The 23060-nt window shown below is 43.1% G+C and overlaps 1 protein-coding gene across 7 annotated transcripts in view; it reads right to left on the bottom strand.

Moving 5' to 3' along the window:
- Window positions 1-8014: 8014 nt before the first annotated feature.
- inpp4aa (inositol polyphosphate-4-phosphatase type I Aa) overlaps window positions 8015-23060 on the bottom strand; it is a 58701-nt gene continuing 43655 nt past the window's right edge. For 3 of the 7 annotated variants that reach the window (XM_071354638.1, XM_071354636.1, XM_071354637.1), the window contains exons 11-25: window positions 21063-21167; window positions 18779-18887; window positions 18261-18278; window positions 17847-18033; window positions 17277-17582; window positions 15425-15575; window positions 14943-15083; window positions 13759-13797; window positions 13368-13540; window positions 13012-13135; window positions 11686-11953; window positions 10675-10772; window positions 10452-10564; window positions 10131-10285; window positions 8015-9750 (exon numbers count right to left, since the gene is read on the bottom strand). In XM_071354638.1, the coding sequence (XP_071210739.1) occupies window positions 9618-9750; window positions 10131-10285; window positions 10452-10564; window positions 10675-10772; window positions 11686-11953; window positions 13012-13135; window positions 13368-13540; window positions 13759-13797; window positions 14943-15083; window positions 15425-15575; window positions 17277-17582; window positions 17847-18033; window positions 18261-18278; window positions 18779-18887; window positions 21063-21167 (2120 nt within the window). In that variant the 3' untranslated portion in view covers window positions 8015-9617. The remainder of the gene's footprint in view (window positions 9751-10130; window positions 10286-10451; window positions 10565-10674; window positions 10773-11685; window positions 11954-13011; window positions 13136-13367; window positions 13541-13758; window positions 13798-14942; window positions 15084-15424; window positions 15576-17276; window positions 17583-17846; window positions 18034-18260; window positions 18279-18778; window positions 18888-21062; window positions 21168-23060) is intronic. The other 4 variants (XM_071354639.1, XM_071354642.1, XM_071354640.1 and 1 more) reach the window with 4 other exon arrangements.

Genomic DNA, 23060 nt, shown 5'->3' with positions numbered 1-23060 from the left:
TACTACTCATCTTGGAGCATAACCTAGCCACTATGATACATTCACACAGAGACAGAGCACATATAACCTAGCCACTATGATACATTCACACAGGGTGAGACAGATCAAATATAACCTAGCCACTATGATACATTCACACAGAGACAGAGCAAATATAACCTAGCCACTATGATACATTAACACAGGGTGAGACAGATCAAATATAACCTAGCCACTATGATACATTAACACAGGGTGAGACAGATCAAATATAACCTAGCCACTATGATAAATTCACACAGAGACAGAGCAAATATAACCTAGCCACTATGATACATTAACACAGGGTGAGACAGATCAAATATAACCTAGCCACTATGATACATTCACACAGAGACAGAGCAAATATAACCTAGCCACTATGATACATTAACACAGGGTGAGACAGATCAAATATAACCTAGCCACTATGATACATTCACACAGAGACAGAGCAAATATAACCTAGCCACTATGATACATTAACACAGAGACAGATCAAATATAACCTAGCCACTATGATACATTCACACAGAGACAGAGCAAATATAACCTAGCCACTATGATACATTAACACAGGGTGAGACAGATCAAATATAACCTAGCCACTATGATACATTAACACAGGGTGAGACAGATCAAATATAACCTAGCCACTATGATACATTCACACAGAGACAGAGCAAATATAACCTAGCCACTATGATACATTAACACAGGGTGAGACAGATCAAATATAACCTAGCCACTATGATACATTCACACAGAGACAGATCAAATATAACCTAGCTACTATGATACATTAACACAGAGACAGATCAAATATAACCTAGCCACTATGATACATTCACACAGAGACAGAGCAAATATAACCTAGCCACTATGATACATTAACACAGAGACAGATCAAATATAACCTAGCCACTATGATACATTCACACAGAGACAGAGCAAATATAACCTAGCTACTATGATACATTAACACAGGGTGAGACAGATCAAATATAACCTAGCCACTATGATACATTCACACAGAGACAGATCAAATATAACCTAGCCACTATGATACATTAACACAGGGTGAGACAGATCAAATATAACCTAGCCACTATGATACATTCACACAGAAACAGATCAAATATAACCTAGCTACTATGATACATTAACACAGAGACAGATCAAATATAACCTAGCCACTATGATACATTAACACAGAGACAGAGCAAATATAACCTAGCCACTATGATACATTAACACAGGGTGAGACAGATCAAATATAACCTAGCCACTATGATACATTAACACAGAAACAGATCAAATATAACCTAGCTACTATGATACATTAACACAGAAACAGATCAAATATAACCTAGCCACTATGATACATTAACACAGAAACAGATCAAATATAACCTAGCCACTATGATACATTCCTACAGAGACAGAGCAAATATAACCTAGCCACTATGATACATTCACACAGAGACAGATCAAATATAACCTAGCCACTATGATACATTCCTACAGAAACAGATCAAATATAACCTAGCCACTATGATACATTCACACAGAGACAGAGCAAATATAACCTAGCCACTATGATACATTAACACAGAGACAGATCAAATATAACCTAGCCACTATGATACATTAACACAGGGTGAGACAGATCAAATATAACCTAGCCACTATGATACATTAACACAGAAACAGATCAAATATAACCTAGCCACTATGATACATTCCTACAGAAACAGATCAAATATGGCTAGGTTATATATGGCTAGGTTACGACTACCGCCCCGTAGCACTCACTTCCGTCATCATGAAGTGCTTTGAGAGACTAGTCAAGGACCATATCACCTCCACCCTACCGGACACCCTAGACCCACTCCAATTTGCTTACCGACCCAATAGGTCCACAGACGACGCAATCGCAACCACACTGCACACTGCCCTAACCCATCTGGACAAGAGGAATACCCATGTGAGAATGCTGTTCATCGATTACAGCTCAGCATTTAACACCATAGTACCCTCCAAACTCGTCATCAAGCTCGAGACCCTGGGTCTCGACCCCGCCCTGTGCAACTGGGTCCTGGACTTCCTGACGGGCCGCCCCCAGGTGGTGAGGGTAGGTAACAACATCTCCACCCCGCTGATCCTCAACACTGGGGCCCCACAAGGGTGCGTTCTGAGCCCTCTCCTGTACTCCCTGTTCACCCACGACTGCGTGGCCATGCACGCCTCCAACTCAATCATCAAGTTTGCGGATGACACTACAGTGGTAGGCTTGATCACCAACAACGACGAGACGGCCTACAGGGAGGAGGTGAGGGCCCTCGGAGTGTGGTGTCAGGAAAATAACCTCATACTCAACGTCAACAAAACAAAGGAGATGATTGTGGACTTCAGGAAACAGCAGAGGGAGCACCCCCCTATCCACATCGACGGGTCAGTAGTGGAGAAGGTGGAAAGTTTTAAGTTCCTCGGTGTACACATCACGGACAAACTGAACTGGTCCACCCACACAGACAGCGTTGTGAAGAAGGCGCAGCAGCGCCTCTTCAACCTCAGGAGGCTGAAGAAATTCGGCTTGTCACCAAAAGCACTCACAAACTTCTACAGATGCACAATCGAGAGCATCCTGTCGGGCTGTATCACCGCCTGGTACGGCAACTGCTCCGCCCACAACCGTAAGGCTCTCCAGAGGGTAGTGAGGTCTGCAGAACGCATCACCAGGGGCAAACTACCTGCCCTCCAGGACACCTACACCACCCGATGTCACAGGAAGGCCATAAAGATCATCAAGGACAACAACCACCCAAGCCACTGCCTGTTCACCCCGCTATCATCCAGAAGGCGAGGTCAGTACAGGTGCATCAAAGCAGGGACCGAGAGACTGAAAAACAGCTTCTATCTCAAGGCCATCAGACTGTTAAACAGCCACCACTAACATTTAGCGGCCGCTGCCAACATACTGACTCAACTCCAGCCACTTTAAAAATGGGAATTGATGGAAATTATGTAAAAATGTACCACTAGCCACTTTAAGCAATGCCACTTAATACAATGTTTACATACCCTACATTACCCATCTCATACGTATATATACTGTACTCTATATCATCTACTGCATCTTGCCATCTTTATGCAATACATGTACCACTAGCCACTTTAAACTATGCCACTTTATGTTTACATACCCTACAGTACTCATCTCATATGTATATACCGTACTCTATACCATCTACTGCATCTGCCATGCCGTTCTGTACCACCACTCATCCATATATCTTTATGTACATATTCTTTATCCCTTACACTTGTGTGTGTGTGTAAGGTAGTAGTGTGGAATTGTTAGGTTAGATTACTGTTGGTTATTACTGCATTGTCGGAACTAGAAGCACAAGCATTTCGCTACACTCGCATTAACATCTGCTAACCATGTGTATGTGACTAATAAAATTTGATTTGATTTGATTTGATTTGAGATCAAATATAACCTAGCCACTATGATACATTCACACAGAGACAGAGCAAATATAACCTAGCCACTATGATACATTAACACAGGGTGAGACAGATCAAATATAACCTAGCCACTATGATACATTAACACAGAGACAGAGCAAATATAACCTAGCCACTATGATACATTAACACAGGGTGAGACAGATCAAATATAACCTAGCCACTATGATACATTAACACAGAAACAGATCAAATATAACCTAGCCACTATGATACATTCCTACAGAGACAGAGCAAATATAACCTAGCCACTATGATACATTCACACAGAGACAGAGCAAATATAACCTAGCCACTATGATACATTCACACAGAGACAGATCAAATATAACCTAGCCACTATGATACATTAACACAGAGACAGAGAAAATATAACCTAGCCACTATGATACATTAACACAGAGACAGAGAAAATATAACCTAGCCACTGTGATACATTCACACAGAGACAGAGCAAATATAACCTAGCCACTATGATACATTCACACAGAGACAGAGCAAATATAACCTAGCCACTATGATACATTAACACAGAGACAGAGAAAATATAACCTAGCCACTGTGATACATTCACACAGAGACAGAGCAAATATAACCTAGCCACTATGATACATTCACACAGAGACAGAGCAAATATAACCTAGCCACTATGATACATTAACACAGGGTGAGACAGATCAAATATAACCTAGCCACTATGATACATTCACACAGAGACAGAGCAAATATAACCTAGCCACTATGATACATTAACACAGGGTGAGACAGATCAAATATAACCTAGCCACTATGATACATTAACACAGAGACAGATCAAATATAACCTAGCTAAGATACATTGAATACATTAATGATACATTAAAACCTCTTAAGGATCCGCCCCTTTTTTCAAATTTTTGCCTAAAATGAATCTTTAATTAAATAGATTCTCCAGTACTTTTGTATACTTTTGAGCCAGTACTTCTGAAAGTAGCACCCATGAGCCAAAAGCGGTCCCCGAAAAGTGTGTACTACGTCACATATGCGCACCACCTCATTGCTCTCTCTCATTCTGCTGTTTGTGCATCTTGCTAGCTGTCACTCAAAGGGCGAGGGGCTGAATCTCATTGGCTAGAACTCGAATTGCTAGGAGGCTGGCCAAAGTGGGGGAAAATGGAGGAAAATTGGCGCAGCTTCCAGAAATGTTTCATACTAGGGCTTTCATGGCTAATTGAGGTAAACAAGAAATTCTGCCCATAAATTATGCATGTAATGAACTACACATTAACACATCCAGCCCAAAGCGGGAGATTTAAAAAAAATACTTAGTAGTCTCCAAAGTTCCGGACCACGTCTTTAAGTCGTTGTCTAAGTAGTCATGTTTAAAAAAAAAAAAATGTAAACTAAAATGTAACTGAGGTATGTATGGTCTTCTATACACTGTGATGTATTTACCCAACTAGACACCAGAGTCAGGAGTTGTGAGGTCAGTGATGATAAACTAGAGGAGAACAACGGTGACTGAATGATCATGCAGAACAGTCTGATTGGCTTCAATTCTGATTTGGAGTCTGCAGACTAATCTGGGTATTAGCTACAGAGTTGTACTGTGTAAACACATCCATATTATTTAAAAGAGAGCCCAATGTGTATAACATTAGGAGTGGCATTGAACCTGTCACAGGCAATAAAGCTCAGCACGTGCCCTGAATGTACAAAGTCTGCAGCAGCAGAATGTTCAGTCGTGGACAAAAGTTTTGAGAATGACACAAATATTAATTTTCACAAAGTCTGCTGCCTCAGTTTGTATGATGGCAATTTGCATATACTCCAGAATATTATGAAGAGTGATCAGATGAATTGCAATAAATTGCAAAGTCCCTCTTTGCCATGCAAATTAACTGAATCCCCCCAAAAACATTTCCACTGCATTTCAGCCCTGCCACAAAAGGACCAGCTGACATCATGTCAGTGATTATCTCGTTAACACAGGTGTGAGTGTTGACGAGGACAAGGCTGGAGATCACTCTGTCATGCTGATTAAGTTCGAATAACAGACTGGAAGCTTCAAAAGGAGGGTGGTGCTTGGAATCATTGTTCTTCCTCTGTCAATCACGTTTACCTGCAAGGAAACACGTGCCGTCATCATTGCTTTGCACAAAAAGGGCTTCACAGGCAAGGATATTGCTGCCAGTAAGATTGCACCTAAATCAACCATTTATCGGATCATCAAGAACTTCAAGGAGAGCGGTTCAATTGTTGTGAAGAAGGCTTCAGGGCACCCAAGAAAGTCCAGCAAGCGCCAAGACCGTCTCCTAAAGTTGATTCAGCTGCGGGATCGGGGCACCACCAGTACAGAGCATGCTCAGGAATGGCAGCAGGCAGGTGTGAGTGCTTCTGCACGCACAGTGAGGCGAAGACTTTTGGAGGATGGCCTGGTGTCAAGAAGGGCAGCAAAGAAGCAACTTCTCTCCTGGAAAAACATCAGGGACAGACTGATATTCTGCAAAAGGTACAGGGATTGGACTGCTGAGGACTGGGGTAAAGTCATTTTCTCTGATGAATCCCCTTTTCCGATTCTTTGGGGCATCAGGAAAAAAGCTTGTCTGGAGAAGACACGGTGAGCGCTACCATCAGTTCTGTGTCATGCCAACAGTAAAGCATCCTGAGACCATTCATGTGTGGGGTTGCTTCTCAGCCAAGTGAGTGTGCTCACTCACAATTTTGCCTAAGAACACAGCCATGAATAAAGAATGGTACCAACACATCCTGAGAGCAACTTCTCCCAACCATCCAGGAACAGTTTGGTGACGAACAATGCCTTTTCCAGCATGATGGAGCACCTTGCCACAAGGCAAAAGTGATAACTAAGTGGCTCGGGAACAAAACATCAATATTTTGGGTCCATGGCCAGGAAACTCCCCAGACCTTAATCCCATTGAGAACTTGTGGTCAATCCTCAAGAGGTGGGTGGACAAACAAAAACCCACAAATTCTGACAAACTCCAAGCATTGATTATGCAAGGATGGGCTGCCATCAGTCAGGATTTGGCCTAGAAGTTAATTGACAGCATGCCAGGGTGGATTGCAGAGGTCTTGAAAAAGAAGGGTCAACACTGCAAATATTGACTCTTTGCATGAACTTCATGTAATTGTCAATAAAAGCCTTTGCCACTTATGAAATGCTTGTAATTATACTTCAGTATGCCATAGTAAAATCTGACAAAAATATCTAAAGACATTGAAGCAGCAAACTTTGTGAAAATGTATATTTGTGTCATTCTCAAAACTTTTGGCCACGACTGTATATAGCCTTTGAATTTGTGGCATAGGCCTACTACCCCGATATAGTCGACTATCCACAAGCCTACGCTTTAAATATATGTTATTAATTTAAAGCGTATATATGCGCCACACTCCAATGTTCCTCCAACATGCAAATCGTATTGCCGACTACCGGGCTGTCTCGCCACTGTCGCCAGTGAGGCAGCGAATATTTCGGCGGCAGATTCGCTATTGCACGTGCTGTCCTCAAATTGCAGCAACAGTGGCGCTGCAGTCCGCAGAGTAGTTTGGAGAAGGTGGTGGCTGCAACCCAAAATGTCGAACGGAGTATGGGGGTGTCGAAAGGAAAAGAGTGGCTGTGTCGAAAGCGCTCTACTATAGAGTCATTGTTGATTGAGCGTTGTTCTCTTCCGTTTCTTACCACTCGACTACCTACCGTAGGTCTACATTGAGCTACCATACTGTTAGGAGTTTTGACTTATGTTGTTGAGACAGATGAGTGAGTCCTATTTCACTGTTAGTTGTACACAAATCATTTGAAATGTACAATTATAAAACGGACAATTGTTATTTTTTTAAATAAAAAATATTCTTGACGGGTGTGCTGTCGCTTCATGCGTTGTATGCGTGTGCTTACGGTGACTGTCACCCTGACATTGGCCACAATGTAGCTACTTCCCAAGCCCTTGCCGAATGGTGGAGCTTGTCAAGCTTGAGCGAAAGGCAGTGTTCGGTGTTGCCGCTCATTTCCTCCGCATTGAGTAGTAGACTGTATGTATCTATCTCTCTCCAGTGGATAAAACACATAGGCTAATGCATCATTATATTACAATGCACGAGCTCCTTATTTTACAGGAGTAAATCAGAGAACATCGTTTGTTTAAAACGTTGTTTGCTATGCAACAGCTGAATTAAAGCAGTTAAGCCTACTAAGAGACTGCCAGGTTAAAAAGGGAAAGAAAGACAGTTCAAGGTCTTAAAGACGCCTTATCAAGATAATTTAGAATGGTCTGTGTGTGTGCACGTGAGTCAGACAGACAGAATATAAAGACCAGAGGTATACTTTACATGTCACAGACATGCAGACACAGACTATAAAGACCAGAGGTATACTTTACATGTCACAGACAGACAGGCAGACAGACAGAATAGAATATAAAGACCAGAGGTATACTTTACATATCACAGAATATGGTGAAACAGTTTACTGCTCATATTTTAATAGCTCAAATTACAGAGTTTATGGGGAAAGCACATTTTACAGCAAAGCCTGTACCTGTACAGATACAGATGTTTTCACCTGAAAGTGTGTGGCTCAATACATACAAAGAAAAATACATGACATGTCAAATTAAATGGATAAAACTTGCAGCATTTTGGCAACTTTTTCCAGTGCATCAGCATCAAGAATATTCAGCAAAATAAAGTTAATGTTTTCATAAATAAAAATAAACTGTCTCTGTAATGTGCAATAAAAGCTATAGATAAACACGGAAACAGAAGCTAGTGAGGGGTTCACAGTACAATTTAACGCACAACACTGTCAATTTTAAACAGTTCTTCTTTCTATGCAGTGTACCAGTCCATTATATCCAAAAGTACAATAATAATGTAAGGCTTTTCTATCTAATGCATTCAACAGTAAGACACTTCAGTTTCTCTCCATCGGTTGTACAAATAAAAAGCAGTGTTTTATTGCTCCTGTGGCGTTCCAGTCAGCCAGGCGCCCTCTGCAGCGTCAGAGTGAGTTAGCTTCTATCAGTGTTGTACTATTCCTCTGGGCTTCTTAAAAGAGATGAAACTCGCAGAGAAAAGCTGCCGACATAATATTTCTTATAACACTGTTCCTTACTCTAAGCTAATATGTTATAGTTTGGCTGAGTGTATAGTTTGATTTAAAGTTAATATGCCTACCATCTAGGTCATGTATCTAAACAGTACTTTATGAACAGACAGGGGTTGGGGGGAGTGCAAGATTTGGATACTATGTTATTTTTCAGTTGAATACAATCTACAAGCTTGTGGGCATATATTTTAATTTAGTTGTTTTTGGATGAATTTTGTTGTGTGTGAACCCCATCCATGCTTGCATCTAATATAGTGGAGCATTGTACCATGCACTCAAAGACAAGATATAAAACAGAAAATAAACATGCAGTGGCAAGGGAAAGATGCACCTTGACCACTGTAACTGTATGACTCTCAGTAGAAAACCTAAAACACAGCATAGTAGTGCTCCATTTTGCACTCACCCTGTCCAGCAGCTGCATTATCAAATACGTTTGGGATAGGTCTTCATACATCACAGATACAAGTGTTTACAACTAATACTTGTGTATAATCATGAGCAAATGACACATTGATGCTCTGTACACAAAGGTTTTGTTGTCTTTAAATTGACCTAAGTTTAATTTTCACTTGAAAGTTCCATGAGAGACAGTGGTAAGAACCCAGACCACATAATAAGAGCTCTAAATACAACTAAAACAACTGCAGCTCTAGAATTAAAGGAGTTTTACATCAATACAATCTGTGACAATGCATTTGAAAAGCTGTTTTTAAGTTGTTGTTGTTGTTGTGTGCGTGTAGTGGTTCTCATTCCATAACGCAGCGATTCTAATCGCAAAGGAGAGGGAAGTGCTATCAATCTACCACAGATAACATCAACAGTGAGTCAGCACTATATAAAGCGATCGGTTGCTTTCATTAAGTTATTTTGCTTTTATGTTGTTGTTGACGTTGACATTGTCTAGTCTCTGTCCCCTTCTATTGGCTACTTTGAGAGATGGGAAGCTGTCCAATCAGGTATCTACTTTCCCATAGGTGCCCTCAGGGGGGCGGTACTGTTTGGGAAAGGCCTTCAGCTGGAGGGAGTTGAAGGCGTATTTACGACATCCTACATTCTTCATGGTGTTCTCTCGTCTGCAGCCCTCACTGTCGGAAGGAGGAGAGGAGAGGAAAGAGAAGGAGGGAGGAGGGAAGAAGAGGGGGGAGGAGAGGGAAGAATAGAGGGAGGGGAGCGGAGGAGAGAAGGGGAGAGGGAGAGGAGAGAAAAGGAGAGGAGAGAGAAGGAGAGGAGGGTAGAGAGAATGAGAGGGGGAGGAGAGGAGAGAGAAGGAGAGGGGGAGGGGAGGGAAGAGGCCAGGAGAGAGAGAAGGATAGGGGGAGGGTTTAAAAGATAAGATGGAGATGGAGTTATATTTCATAAAGTTATTATAAACATGGACAGAATTCTTTTTTTTCTCATAATTCTATATGGTAGACATTACAATGTCTTGTCTCTTTTTGTTCAGGTAGTTGTGTGGCTGGCTCACCTGCGCATGCAGTCGAGGGCCTGGAAGAAGACCTGTGGGGCCATGGCGTGCTCCTGCTGGAGTATCAGACACTGCTCCAGGGTTAGAGACATGGCTGTACGATCCTTAGCACTCTTACAGCTGGTGAAACGCACGCCGTTCAGACGCCGACACACCTGGGAAGGGAGAGAGCGAGAGACAGGGAGAGAGAGAGAAAGAAGGGGGGGGGGGCAGAGGAGAACGGGTGAGAGTAGAGAGTCAGGCAAAGACTTCAGCTCATTCAGAGTGCTAGAAAATAGGATCTTGTGGAGAGAGAGAGAGAAAAAGGGACAATGTCTCTACCTCCGCTGCCTGCCACAGGATCTCTACGTTCTTGCTCTTCCTGGCACTGATGTTCTGACCGAGCAGCTTCAGCAGCTCAGGCAGGCTGGTCTGACTACGGGTACGAGGGAGGCCTGAAGAGGAGAGAGAAGAGAGGATTATTGCACTGACGTACATTTTAGGAACCCGGTTGTTGACCACTTAATTAGGGGTTGAGGTTAAGATGAGGTTGTGTATGACTCACAGTCCTCAGGCAGGACCTCTTTGTACTGGTCGTAGTAGGAGCTGAGACGAGCAATATTCTCCATGTTAATCACCTCCTGGAGAGACGTGTCTCCAAACCTATAAATACACAGATCGACAGACAGACAGACAGACAGACAGACAGACAGAGACACGGTATTGCTCATTAAGCAAAGCTACAACACATCAGCATTTCTTAACAAGCACCTCGTGCACCTCGTGATTATTGGAGGTAACCTTCATCAATCAAATGGTATTACCACAAATATTAGCTGGCTGCCGTTGCCATGGTAACACACCTTTTGACTACCCCTCTCTTACATTGTGCTGCTGGTCCTCCCTCCATCACCTCTCCATCACCTCTCCTCCCTCCCTCCATCAACTCTCATCCCTCCCTCCATCCATCACCTCCCTCCCTCCCTCCCTCCCTCCCTCCCTCCCTCCCTCCCTCCCTCCCTCCCTCCCTCCCTCCCTCCCTCCCTCCCTCCCTCCCTCCCTCCCTCCCTCCCTCCCTCCCTCCCTCCATCAATCCATCACCTCCCCTCCTTCCTTCCTTCCCTCCCTCACCTCTCCTCCCTCCCTCCATCACCTCTCCTCCCTCCCTCCCTCCATCACCTCTCCTCCCTCCCTCCATCAACTCTCATCCCTCCATCCATCACCTCTCCTCCCTCCCTCCATCCATCCATCACCTCCCCTCCCTCCTTCCTTCCCTCCCTCACCTCTCCTCCCTCCCTCCCTCCCTCCCTCCCTCCCTCCCTCCCTCCCTCCCTCCCTCCCTCCCTCCCTCCCTCCCTCCTTCCATCACCTCTCCTCCCACCACCACCCCTCCATCAACTCTCCTCCCTCCACCACCACTCCATCACCTCTCCTCCCTCCATCCACTCTCCTCCCTCCATCACCTCTTCTACCTCTACCCTCCAACACCCCTCCACCCTCCATCACCCCTCCATCACCTCTCCTCCCTCCCTCCACCTCTCCTCATCTTTCCTCCCCTCTCCTCTCGTTCACTCACTTCTCTGCCAGTGTCTGCTGTTCATTGATTCCCACATTGAAGAGAACAGGCTGCACCCGCAGCAGCATGCCGTTCTGGATCTCCCGCGGCAACGCATCAAACATCGCCGCTGGTAACGGAACCCTGACGTTGAAGCCGTCCCGGTTCCCGGTGATGACAGGCAGCATGTCTGGGCCGAAGACCGAGGTTGCCTGGGTGACTTTAAAGGTGACGTTCCGCAGATCCATCACGCCAACACTCATGTCCTCCAACATGGCCAGCTCATCCCCTTTAAGATTGAAGAGAGAAAGGGGTCAGAGTAGGTTTCAGTTCCTCCCCTTTAAGATTGAAGAGAACGAGTGGTCAGAGTAGGTTTCAGTTCCTCCCCTTTAAGATTGAAGAGAACAAGTGGTCAGAGTAGGTTTCTGTTCCTCCCCTTAAAGATTGAAGAGATCAAGTGGTCAGAGTAGGTTTCAGTTCCTCCCCTTTCAGATTGAAGAGAACAAGTGGTCAGAGTAGGTTTCAGTTCCTCCCCTTTCAGATTGAAGAGAACAAGTGGTCAGAGTAGGTTTCAGTTCCTCCCCTTTAAGATTGAAGAGAACAAGTGGTCAGAGTAGGTTTCAGTTCCTCCCCTTTAAGATTGAAGAGAACAAGTGGTCAGAGTAGGTTTCAGTTCCTCCCCTTTAAGATTGAAGAGAACAAGTGGTCAGAGTAGGTTTCAGTTCCTCCCCTTTAAGATTGAAGAGAACAAGTGGTCAGAGTAGGTTTCAGTTCCTCCCCTTTAAGATTGAAGAGAGAAAGGGGTCAGAGTAGGTTTCAGTTCCTCCCCTTTAAGATTGAAGAGAGAAAGGGGTCAGAGTAGGTTTCAGTTCCTCCCCTTTAAGATTGAAGAGAACAAGTGGTCAGAGTAGGTTTCAGTTCCTCCCCTTTAAGATTGAAGAGAGAAAGGGGTCAGAGTAGGTTTCAGTTCATCCCCTTTAAGATTGAAGAGAGAAAGGGGTCAGAGTAGGTTTCAGTGGTCATAATTTAAGAGAAAGGGGTCAGAGTAGATTTCAGTTGTCATAATTTAAGAGAAAGGGGTCAGAGTAGGTTTCAGTGGTCATAATTTAAGAGAAAGGGGTCAGAGTAGATTTCAGTTGTCATAATTTAAGAGAAAGGGGTCAGAGTAGGTTTCAGTGGTCATAATTTAAGAGAAAGGGGTCAGAGTAGTTTTTTTTAAAGGGTTTCAAATCAACATAATCATGTGTGCCTGTGTGTGTGTGTGTATTTTCATTAAAGAAAACACAAGAACGCACGCACGCACACACACACACACACACACAGGCAGGCAGGCAGGCAGGAGGTTACCATAGGTGCTAAGCAGGCCCTCATGCTGGACCAGCAGGCCGATGGTGTGGAGCTGCCTGAGGAAGCCGTCGTCACAGAGACAGTTCCTCAGCTTGATGACGAAGCCACAGATCAGAGCTGACAGCTACATAGTGGAAAACACCAATACAACTGTCAATAACCTATACAACTATAATCATCTATATAATCATCTGTCAAACATCTATAATAACAAAGTTATTGACCAATACAATAACAACGTATATTATAGAACAGCAATTAAATCCATCTAGTTATGCTGCAGTGCAAGAGTGGTGTTGTGTGAGTGTGTACACATGCATGTGTGTGTACCTGCGCGTGTGTGTGTGTAAACCCACCGTCTGACAGAAGACCACATCTCTTCGGTACTGTAGCGTGAGGTTCATGGCGATGGTGGGAGCACTGTCCTGCATTAGGAGGAACACCATGGACTTCTTAGCCTTGTCACTCATCAGAGACACACACTCTGACAGGGTAGTCAGGAGAGGGTACAACGCCTCACTCCATTCACCTGGTACAGACAGGAGAGAGGTTATACAGTATATCAATACACACACACACACACGCACACGCACGCACACACGCACGCACGCACGCACGCACGCACGCACGCACGCACGCACGCACACACACACACACACACACACACACACACACACACACACACACACACACACACACACACACACACACACACACACACACACACACACACAATCTTGCTCTTACCTGGGGAGGGCTTTTCTTTTTCTATGTCTGGGCTGCTGTCTAGAGGGGAGAGAAGAGCATAACATCAGTGTAATAACATCAGTGTAATAACATCAGTGTAATAACATCAGTGTAATAACATCAGTGTAATAACATCAGTGTAATAACATCAGTGTAATAACATCAGTGTTATAACATCAGTGTAATAACATCCGTGTAATAACATCAGTGTTATAACATCAGTGTAATAACATCAGTGTAATAACATCAGTGTAATAACATCAGTGTAATAACATCAGTGTTATAACATCAGTGTAATAACATCCGTGTAATAACATCAGTGTTATAACATCAGTGTAATAACATCAGTGTAATAACATCAGTGTAATAACATCAGTGTAATAACATCAGTGTAATAACATCAGTGTAATAACATCAGTGTAATAACATCAGTGTTATAACATCAGTGTAATAACATCCGTGTAATAACATCAGTGTAATAACATCAGTGTTATAACATCAGTGTAATAACATCAGTGTAATAACATCAGTGTAATAACATCAGTGTAATAACATCAGTGTTATAACATCAGTGTAATAACATCAGTGTGATAACATCAGTGTAATAACATCAGTGTGATAACATCAGTGTAATAACATCAGTGTGATAACATCAGTGTAATAACATCAGTGTAATAACATCAGTGTTATAACATCAGTGTAATAACATCAGTGTAATAACATCAGTGTAATAACATCAGTGTAATAACATCAGTGTAATAACATCAGTGTAATAACATCAGTGTAATAACATCAGTGTAATAACATCAGTGTAATAACATCAGTGTTATAACATCAGTGTAATAACATCAGTGTTATAACATCAGTGTTATAACATCAGTGTAATAACATCAGTGTTATAACATCAGTGTAATAACATCAGTGTAATAACATCAGTGTAATAACATCAGTGTTATAACATCAGTGTAATAACATCAGTGTGATAACATCAGTGTGATAACATCAGTGTAATAACATCAGTGTAATAACATCAGTGTTATAACATCAGTGTAATAACATCAGTGTATTAACATCAGTGTTATAACATCAGTGTGATAACACCAGTGTAATAACATCAGTGTTTATGTCTGCTAGTTAAAGCGTGATGTTACAATATAGAACAGTCAAAGTGGCCGTGAACCTACAGTGCTTTTGTCTTTCATGGTTTGATTGACATGTGGTGCTCAGATGAGGGAATGATGACAATGATGATGATGGAGGAAGAAGGGATGATGAAGATGTCGATCCAGGGTGTATCCAGAAGGCTTCCCTGTTTCCATGGATACCTCATGGGATACACACACATTCACTTTTATCCCCTAACCTCAACTTCTCAACCAATACACCCACCCGCCCGCCCGCCCGCCCGCCCGCCCGCCCACCCGCCCACCCGCCAACCCACCTACCCATCCATCCACCCACCCACCTATTCATCCACCCATCCATCAATCATTCCCAAACACAGGTTTTTGGAAATTTTTGCAAATGCATTACAAATAAAAAACTGAAATACCTTCCCTCAATCAGTTAGATTGAAAATCAGGAGATGCAAGAATGTCTAGTTAAATAGCCTATTTCACTTCAATAGATCCATTTGACTAGTATGTGAACGTATGTGTATGTTTACTTCTCTTAGTAGTGGCGTTGGTCAGCTGCTGAGCATCCAGGAACACATCCTCACTGCTGCTGTCACTCTGCATCCTGTCTTTGGCCAGCAGTCTTTCTACCCTCTGGATCACACAGTCCAGACTCTTATCTACATTTAACCACACCTTCTCCTGGAGGGTAGAGAGGGTGGGTCAGAGGGGCAGGTGGAGGGAGAGCGCGACAGAAAGATAGAGGGATGAAATATGAAATAAACTTTGTATATACAGTCGTGGCCAAAAGTTTTGAGAATGACACAAATATACATTTTCACAAAGTCTGCTGCCTCAGTTTGTATGATGGCAATTTGCATATACTCCAGAATGTTATGAAGAGTGATCAGATGAATTGCAATTAATTGCAAAGTTCCTCTTTGCCATGGAAATAAACTGAATCCCCAAAAACATTTCCACTGCATTTCAGCCCTGCCACAAAAGGACCAGCTGACATCATGTCAGTGATTCTCTCGTTAACACAGGTGTGAGTGTTGACGAGGACAGGGCTGGAGATCACTCTGTCATGATGGTTGAGTTCGAATAACAGACTGGAAGCTTCAAAAGGAGGGTGCTTGGAATCATTGTTCTTCCTCTGTCAAACATAGTTACCTGCAAGGAAACTTGTGCCGTCATCATAGCTTTGCACAAAAAGGGCTTCACAGGCAAGGATATTGCTGCCAGTAAGATTGCACCTAAATCAACCATTTATCGGATCATCAAGAACTTCAAGGAGAGCAGTTCAATTGTTGTGAAGAAGGCTTCAGGGTGCCCAAGAATGTCCAGCAAGCGCCAGGACCGTCTCCTAAAGTTGATTCAGCTGCGGGATCGGGGCACCACCAGTACAGAGCTTGCTCAGGAATGGCAGCAGGCAGGTGTGAGTGCATCTGCATGCACAGTGAGGCAAATACTTTTGGAGGATGGAGAGAGAAGAAGCCACTTCTCTCCTGGAAAAACATCAGGGACAGACTGATATTCTGCAAAAGGTACAGGGATTGGACTGCTGAGGACTGGGGTAAAGTCATTTTCTCTGATGAATCCCCTTTCCGATTGTTTGGGGCATCCGGAAAAAAGCTTGTCCGGAGAAGACAAGGTGAGCGCTACCATCAGTCCTGTGTCATGCCAACAGTAAAGCATCCTGAGAACATTCATGTGTGGGGTTGCTTCTCGGCCAAGTGAGTGTGCTCACTCACAATTTTGTCTAAGAACACAGCCATGAATAAAGAATGGTACCAACACATCCTCCGAGAACAACTTCTCCCAACCATCCAAGAACAGTTTGGTGACGAACAATGTCTTTTCCAGCATGATGGAGCACCTTGCCATAAGGCAAAAGTGATAACTAAGTGGCTCGGGGAATAAAACATCGATATTTTGGGTCCATGGCCAGGAAACTCCCCAGACCTTAATCCCGTTGAGAACTTGTGGTCAATCCTCAAGAGGTGGGTGGACAAACAAAAACCCACAAATTCTGACAAACTCCAAGCATTGATTATGCAAGAATGGGCTGCCATCAGTCAGGATGTGACCCAGAAGTTAATTGACAGCATGCCAGGGTGGATTGCAGAGGTCTTGAAAAAGAAGGGTCAACACTGTAAATATTGACTCTTTGCATCAACTTCATGTAATTGTCAATAAAAGCCTTTGACACTTATGAAATGCTTGTAATTATACTTCAGTATGCCGTAGTAACATCTGACAAAAATATCTAAAGACACTGAGGCATCAAACTTTGTGAACATTTATATTTGTGTCACAAAACTTTTGGCCACGACTGTACATTCTATACAATATTGTTGTTATTCTCAATTGTTGAACAGAAAATGATCAAGGTCTCCTTACCCAGTCGTCCTCATGCCAGTCAGCCTGGAGGGAGGAGCGCTTGCCTCTCCCCCTCTCTCCCTCCACGTATACTGAGTGGCGAGGGGAGATGGAGTGACGCGAGGGGGAGGTGGATTGACGTGAGGGGGAGGTAGAGGAGCGACAGGGTGAGGTAGAGGAGCGACAGGGGGAGCGGGACGGAGAGGGGGTGAGGGACGATGGGGAGGGAGTGCCCTTCTGGGCGATGCATTCCGGCCGGGCGGCAGTAAGGGCTAGGATGGCTGAGGACAGCAGCTTAGAGTCACAGACTGTCACCAACTGACGAGTCTGGAGAAGGGGAGAGAGATGGAGGAGAGACAGAGAGAGAAGAAGAGACATGGAGGAGAGAGGGAGAAGAGGAGAGAGATGGAGGAGAGACATGGAGAGGAGACAGGGAGTGGAGGAGACAGGGAGATATACAGTATAATAGTGTGTATTAATACAGTGAAATACATTCATTGCATAGATACATGAGGGCATTTCTCAATGCTTCTCTCCCTTCTCTTCTCCCTCCCTCCTTCTCCCTCCCCTCCCTCTCTCCCCCTCTCCTACCTTCTCAGAGAGGATGGCGAGGGTTCTCTCCAGAGCGTTGGCTGAGCGTTCCTTGGCAGCGCGGGACAAACGTTCGGTGTAGTAGCAAACCTGAGTCTTCAAGGTGTTGACCTGACCAATCAGCTCCTTCGCTCTCAACACGTCCCGAGGCAGGTAGGCCACCGGCTTAGAGGTAGACCCAGCACTGCTGCAAGGTGTGTGTGTGAATATGTGAGTGAGAGAGAGAGATTGAGATAGAGTTAAAGAGAGAGAGAGAGAGAGAGAGAGAGAGAGAGAGAGAGAGAGAGAGAGAGAGAGAGAGAGAGAGAGAGAGAGAGAGAGAGAGAGAGAGAGAGAGAGAGAGAGAGAGAGAGATCAGGAGTGAACACATCTACCCACAATGCATGCATAAACAGACCAGGTGACAGAGCTCACCATTCCTCCTCATATGCGCTGATCAGAAAGCAAGAAAAAAAGGGCACAATTCAGTCAAAGGTTCTACATCTAAATCAATGATAACAATGAAATCTGGAACTGATGTGCCTATAGCAGGATTTCTCGATTGGCAGCCCCAATTGATATTATTCGGACCCCCAAATTTCTCAGCAAAAAATAAATAAATATATTTATAATTTTAGTTGGACATAAACACCTGTACAATCACCAGGGAATCATCTCAAAATGATTTTAATTGACAAAATCTGTTCTCAAGTATTCCCATCCATGAATAGATATGTTTTTTGATATGTGATCATATCCCAATATGATCAAGATGTGAAGTTATTCTTTCTTTGTCAAATAGAATATCTGTTTGGGCTTTGTGTACAAATTATTTAGAACTATGTTCCGACCCCCGACCATAAGCTCAAGGAAAAATACAGTCTGCGACTGAAAGTAATTAGGGATCAGTAATCAGCTGATCAGTAATCAGCTGGTCTATTGTCTGTACTCACTGTTTCCTAGCCTCCTCAAACTTGTGGATGAGTTTCCGGAGACCACAGTGCTTAAAGCCTTGGTAGTGGGCTGCTGGGGCCCCTATAGTTACTACGTCATATGTCCTGTCTAGGAAAGGAGACGGAGGGAAGTGGAGGGAGAGGGGAGGGAGGGAGGAGGAGAGAGGGGAGAAAGGAGAAAGGGAGGTAGAGGGGAAGAGAGTACTTTTACACAGATATAAACAGAGAATTACATTGAACCAGATGGATATAATTATGGATATAAAGGACATGAAGACTGATAGATATAACAGGTCCCCTACCATAGAGACTGATAGATATAACAGGTACCCTACCATAGAGACTGATAGATATAACAGGTCCCCTAACAAAGAGACTGATAGATATAACAGGCCCCTACCATAGAGACTGATAGATATAACAGGTCCTCTACTATAGAGACTGATAGATATAACAGGTCCCCTACCATAGAGACTGATAGATATAACAGGTCCCCTACCATAGAGACTGATAGATATAACAGGTCCCCTACCATAGAGACTGATAGATATAACAGGTCCTCCTCCATAGAGACTGATAGATATAACAGGTCCTCCTCCATAGAGACTGATAGATATAACAGGTCCTCCTCCATAGAGACTGATAGATATAACAGGTCCTCCTCCATAGAGACTGATAGATATAACAGGTCCCCTACCATAGAGACTGATAGATATAACAGGTCCCCTACCATAGAGACTGATAGATATAACCGGCCCCTACCATAGAGACTGATAGATATAACAGGTCCTCTACTATAGAGACTGATAGATATAACAGGTCCCCTACCATAGAGACTGATAGATATAACAGGTCCCCTACCATAGAGACTGATAGATATAACAGGTCCTCTACTATAGAGACTGATAGATATAACAGGTCCCCTACCATAGAGACTGATAGATATAACAGGTCCCCTACCATAGAGACTGATAGATATAACAGGTCCCCTACCATAGAGACTGATAGATATAACAGGTCCTCTACTATAGAGACTGATAGATATAACAGGTCCTCTACTATAGAGACTGATAGATATAACAGGTCCCCTACTATAGAGACTGATAGATATAACAGGTCCCCTACCATAGAGACTGATAGATATAACAGGTCCCCTACCATAGAGACTGATAGATATAACAGGTCCCCTACCATAGAGACTGATAGATATAACAGGTCCCCTACCATAGAGACTGATAGATATAACAGGTCCCCTACCATAGAGACTGATAGATATAACAGGTCCCCTACCATAGAGACAGACTGATAGATATAACAGGTCCCCTACCATAGAGACTGATAGATATAACAGGTCCCCTACCATAGAGACTGATAGATATAACAGGTCCTCTACTATAGAGACTGATAGATATAACAGGTCCTCTACTATAGAGACTGATAGATATAACAGGTCCTCTACTATAGAGACTGATAGATATAACAGGTCCCCTACCATAGAGACTGATAGATATAACAGGTCCCCTACCATAGAGACTGATAGATATAACAGGTCCCCTACCATAGAGACTGATAGATATAACAGGTCCTCTACTATAGAGACTGATAGATATAACAGGTCCTCTACTATAGAGACTGATAGATATAACAGGTCCTCTACTATAGAGACTGATAGATATAACAGGTCCTCTACTATAGAGACTGATAGATATAACAGGTCCTCTACTATAGAGACTGATAGATATAACAGGTCCCCTACCATAGAGACTGATAGATATAACAGGTCCCCTACCATAGAGACTGATAGATATAACAGGTCCTCTACTATAGAGACTGATAGATATAACAGGTCCTCTACCATAGAGACTGATAGATATAACAGGTCCTCTACTATAGAGACTGATAGATATAACAGGTCCTCTACCATAGAGACTGATAGATATAACAGGTCCTCTACTATAGAGACTGATAGATATAACAGGTCCTCTACCATAGAGACTGATAGATATAACAGGTCCTCTACTATAGAGACTGATAGATATAACAGGTCCCCTACCATAGAGACTGATAGATATAACAGGTCCTCTACCATAGAGACTGATAGATATAACAGGTCCTCTACTATAGAGACTGATAGATATAACAGGTCCTCTACTATAGAGACTGATAGATATAACAGGTCCTCTACCATAGAGACTGATAGATATAACAGGTCCTCTACTATAGAGACTGATAGATATAACAGGTCCCCTACCATAGAGACTGATAGATATAACAGGTCCCCTACCATAGCCAGACTCTCCTTGTACTCTCATCCTCTGGACGTGCAGATTAGTGGGGATGAACTCCAGCTTCTTCTCTGCTTTCAGAGTGCTGGATTTAAAGGAGGGACCTGGAAGAGGAGTAGGTTGGAAATGTTATGATGATGCCGACTACTGTACCTGTGTATGTTACTGATAGTCTCTTCCTGTAAATTACTGATAGTCTCTTCCTGTATGTTACTGATACTTCCTCTATGTTACTGATAGTCTCTTCCTGTATGTTACTGATAGTCTCGTACTGTACGTCATTGATAGTCTCGTCCTGTATGTTAGTGATAGTCTCTTCCTGTATGTTACTGATAGTCTCTTCCTGTATGTTACTGATACTTCCTCTATGTTACTGATAGTCTCTTCCTGTATGTTACTGATAGTCTCGTCCTGTACGTTATTGATAGTCTCGTCCTGTATGTTACTGATGCGTTAGTGATATGAAATACACAATATATACAAAAGTATGTGGACACCCCTTGAAATGAGTGGATTCGGCTATTTCAGCCACACCCGTTGCTGACAGGTGTATAAAATCAAGCACACAGCCATGCAATCTCCATAGACAAACATTGGTAGCAGAATGGCCTTACTGAAGAGCTAAGTGACTTTCAACGTGGCACCGTCATAGGATGCCACCTTTCCAACAAGTCAGTTCATCAAATTTCTGCCCTGCTAGAGCTGCCCCGGGCAACTGTAAGTTATGTTGTTGTGAAGTGCAAACATCTAGAAGGAACAACCACTCAGCTGTGAAGTGGTAGGCCACACAAGCTCATAGAACGGGACCGCGAGTGCTGAAGCGCGTAGTGGGTAAAAATAATCTGTCCTCGGTTGCAACACTCACTACAGAGTTCCAAACTGCCTCTGGGAGCAACGTCAGCACAATAACTGTTCGTCGGGAGCTTCATGAAATGGGTTTCCATGGCCGAGCAGCCGCACACAAGCCTAAGATTACTATGCGCAATGCCTAGCATCAGCAGTAGTGGCTCTGGAGCACTCTTCCCCAATGTATAGTGCCAACTGTAAAGTTTGGTGGAGGAGGAATAATGGTCTGGCGCTGTTTTTCATGGTTCGGTCCAGGCCCCTTAGTTCCAGTGAAGGGAAATCTTAACGCTACAGCATACAATGATATTCTAGACGATTCTGTGTTATGGCAGCAAAGGGGAGTCCAACTCCATATTAATGTCCAGGATTTTGGAATGAGATGTTCGACGAGCAGGTGTCCACATACTCTTGGTCATGTACTGTGTTATTTTATAGTGCTAATGGAGAAGGTTTCTGATATTCAGTACCAGTCAAAAGTTTGGACACACCTACTCATTCAAGGGGTTTTCTTTGTTTGTACTATTTTCTACATTGTATAATAATAATAAAATAACACATACGGAATCATCTAGTAACCAAAAAAGTGTTAAACAAATCAAAACATATTTCATACTTTAGATTCTTCAAAGTATCCACCCTTTGCCTTGATGACTGCTTTGCACACTCTTGGCATTCTCTCAACTAGCTTCATAAGGTAGTCACCTGGAATGCATTTCAATTAACTGGTGTACCTTGTTAAAAGTAAATTTGTGGAATATCTTTCCTTCTTAATGCGTTTGAGCCAATCAGTTGTGTTGTGACAAGGTAGGGGTGGTATACATAGCCCTATTTGGTAAAAGAGAGTGCCAAGAGTGTGCAAAGCTGTCATCAAGGCAAAGGGTGGATACTTTGAAGAATCTAAAGTATGAAATATGTTTTGATTTGTTTAACACTTTTTTGGTTACTAGATGATTCCATATGTGTTATTTCATAGTTTTGATGTCTTCACTATTATTCTGCAATGTAGAAAATAGTAAAAATTAAGAAAAACCCTGGAATGAGTCGGTGTGTCCAAACTTTTGACTGGTACTGTACGTTAGTAGTATGTTATAGCATATCATTGCATAGTCCTATAAATAGTGCACCATATTCATGGTATTTCTATTTAAACG

The sequence above is a fragment of the Salvelinus alpinus genome, chromosome 20, assembly GCF_045679555.1.
Source record: "Salvelinus alpinus chromosome 20, SLU_Salpinus.1, whole genome shotgun sequence".
Classification (NCBI taxonomy): Eukaryota; Metazoa; Chordata; class Actinopteri; order Salmoniformes; family Salmonidae; genus Salvelinus; species Salvelinus alpinus.
This window is presented reverse-complemented; position numbering and strand designations above follow the sequence as displayed.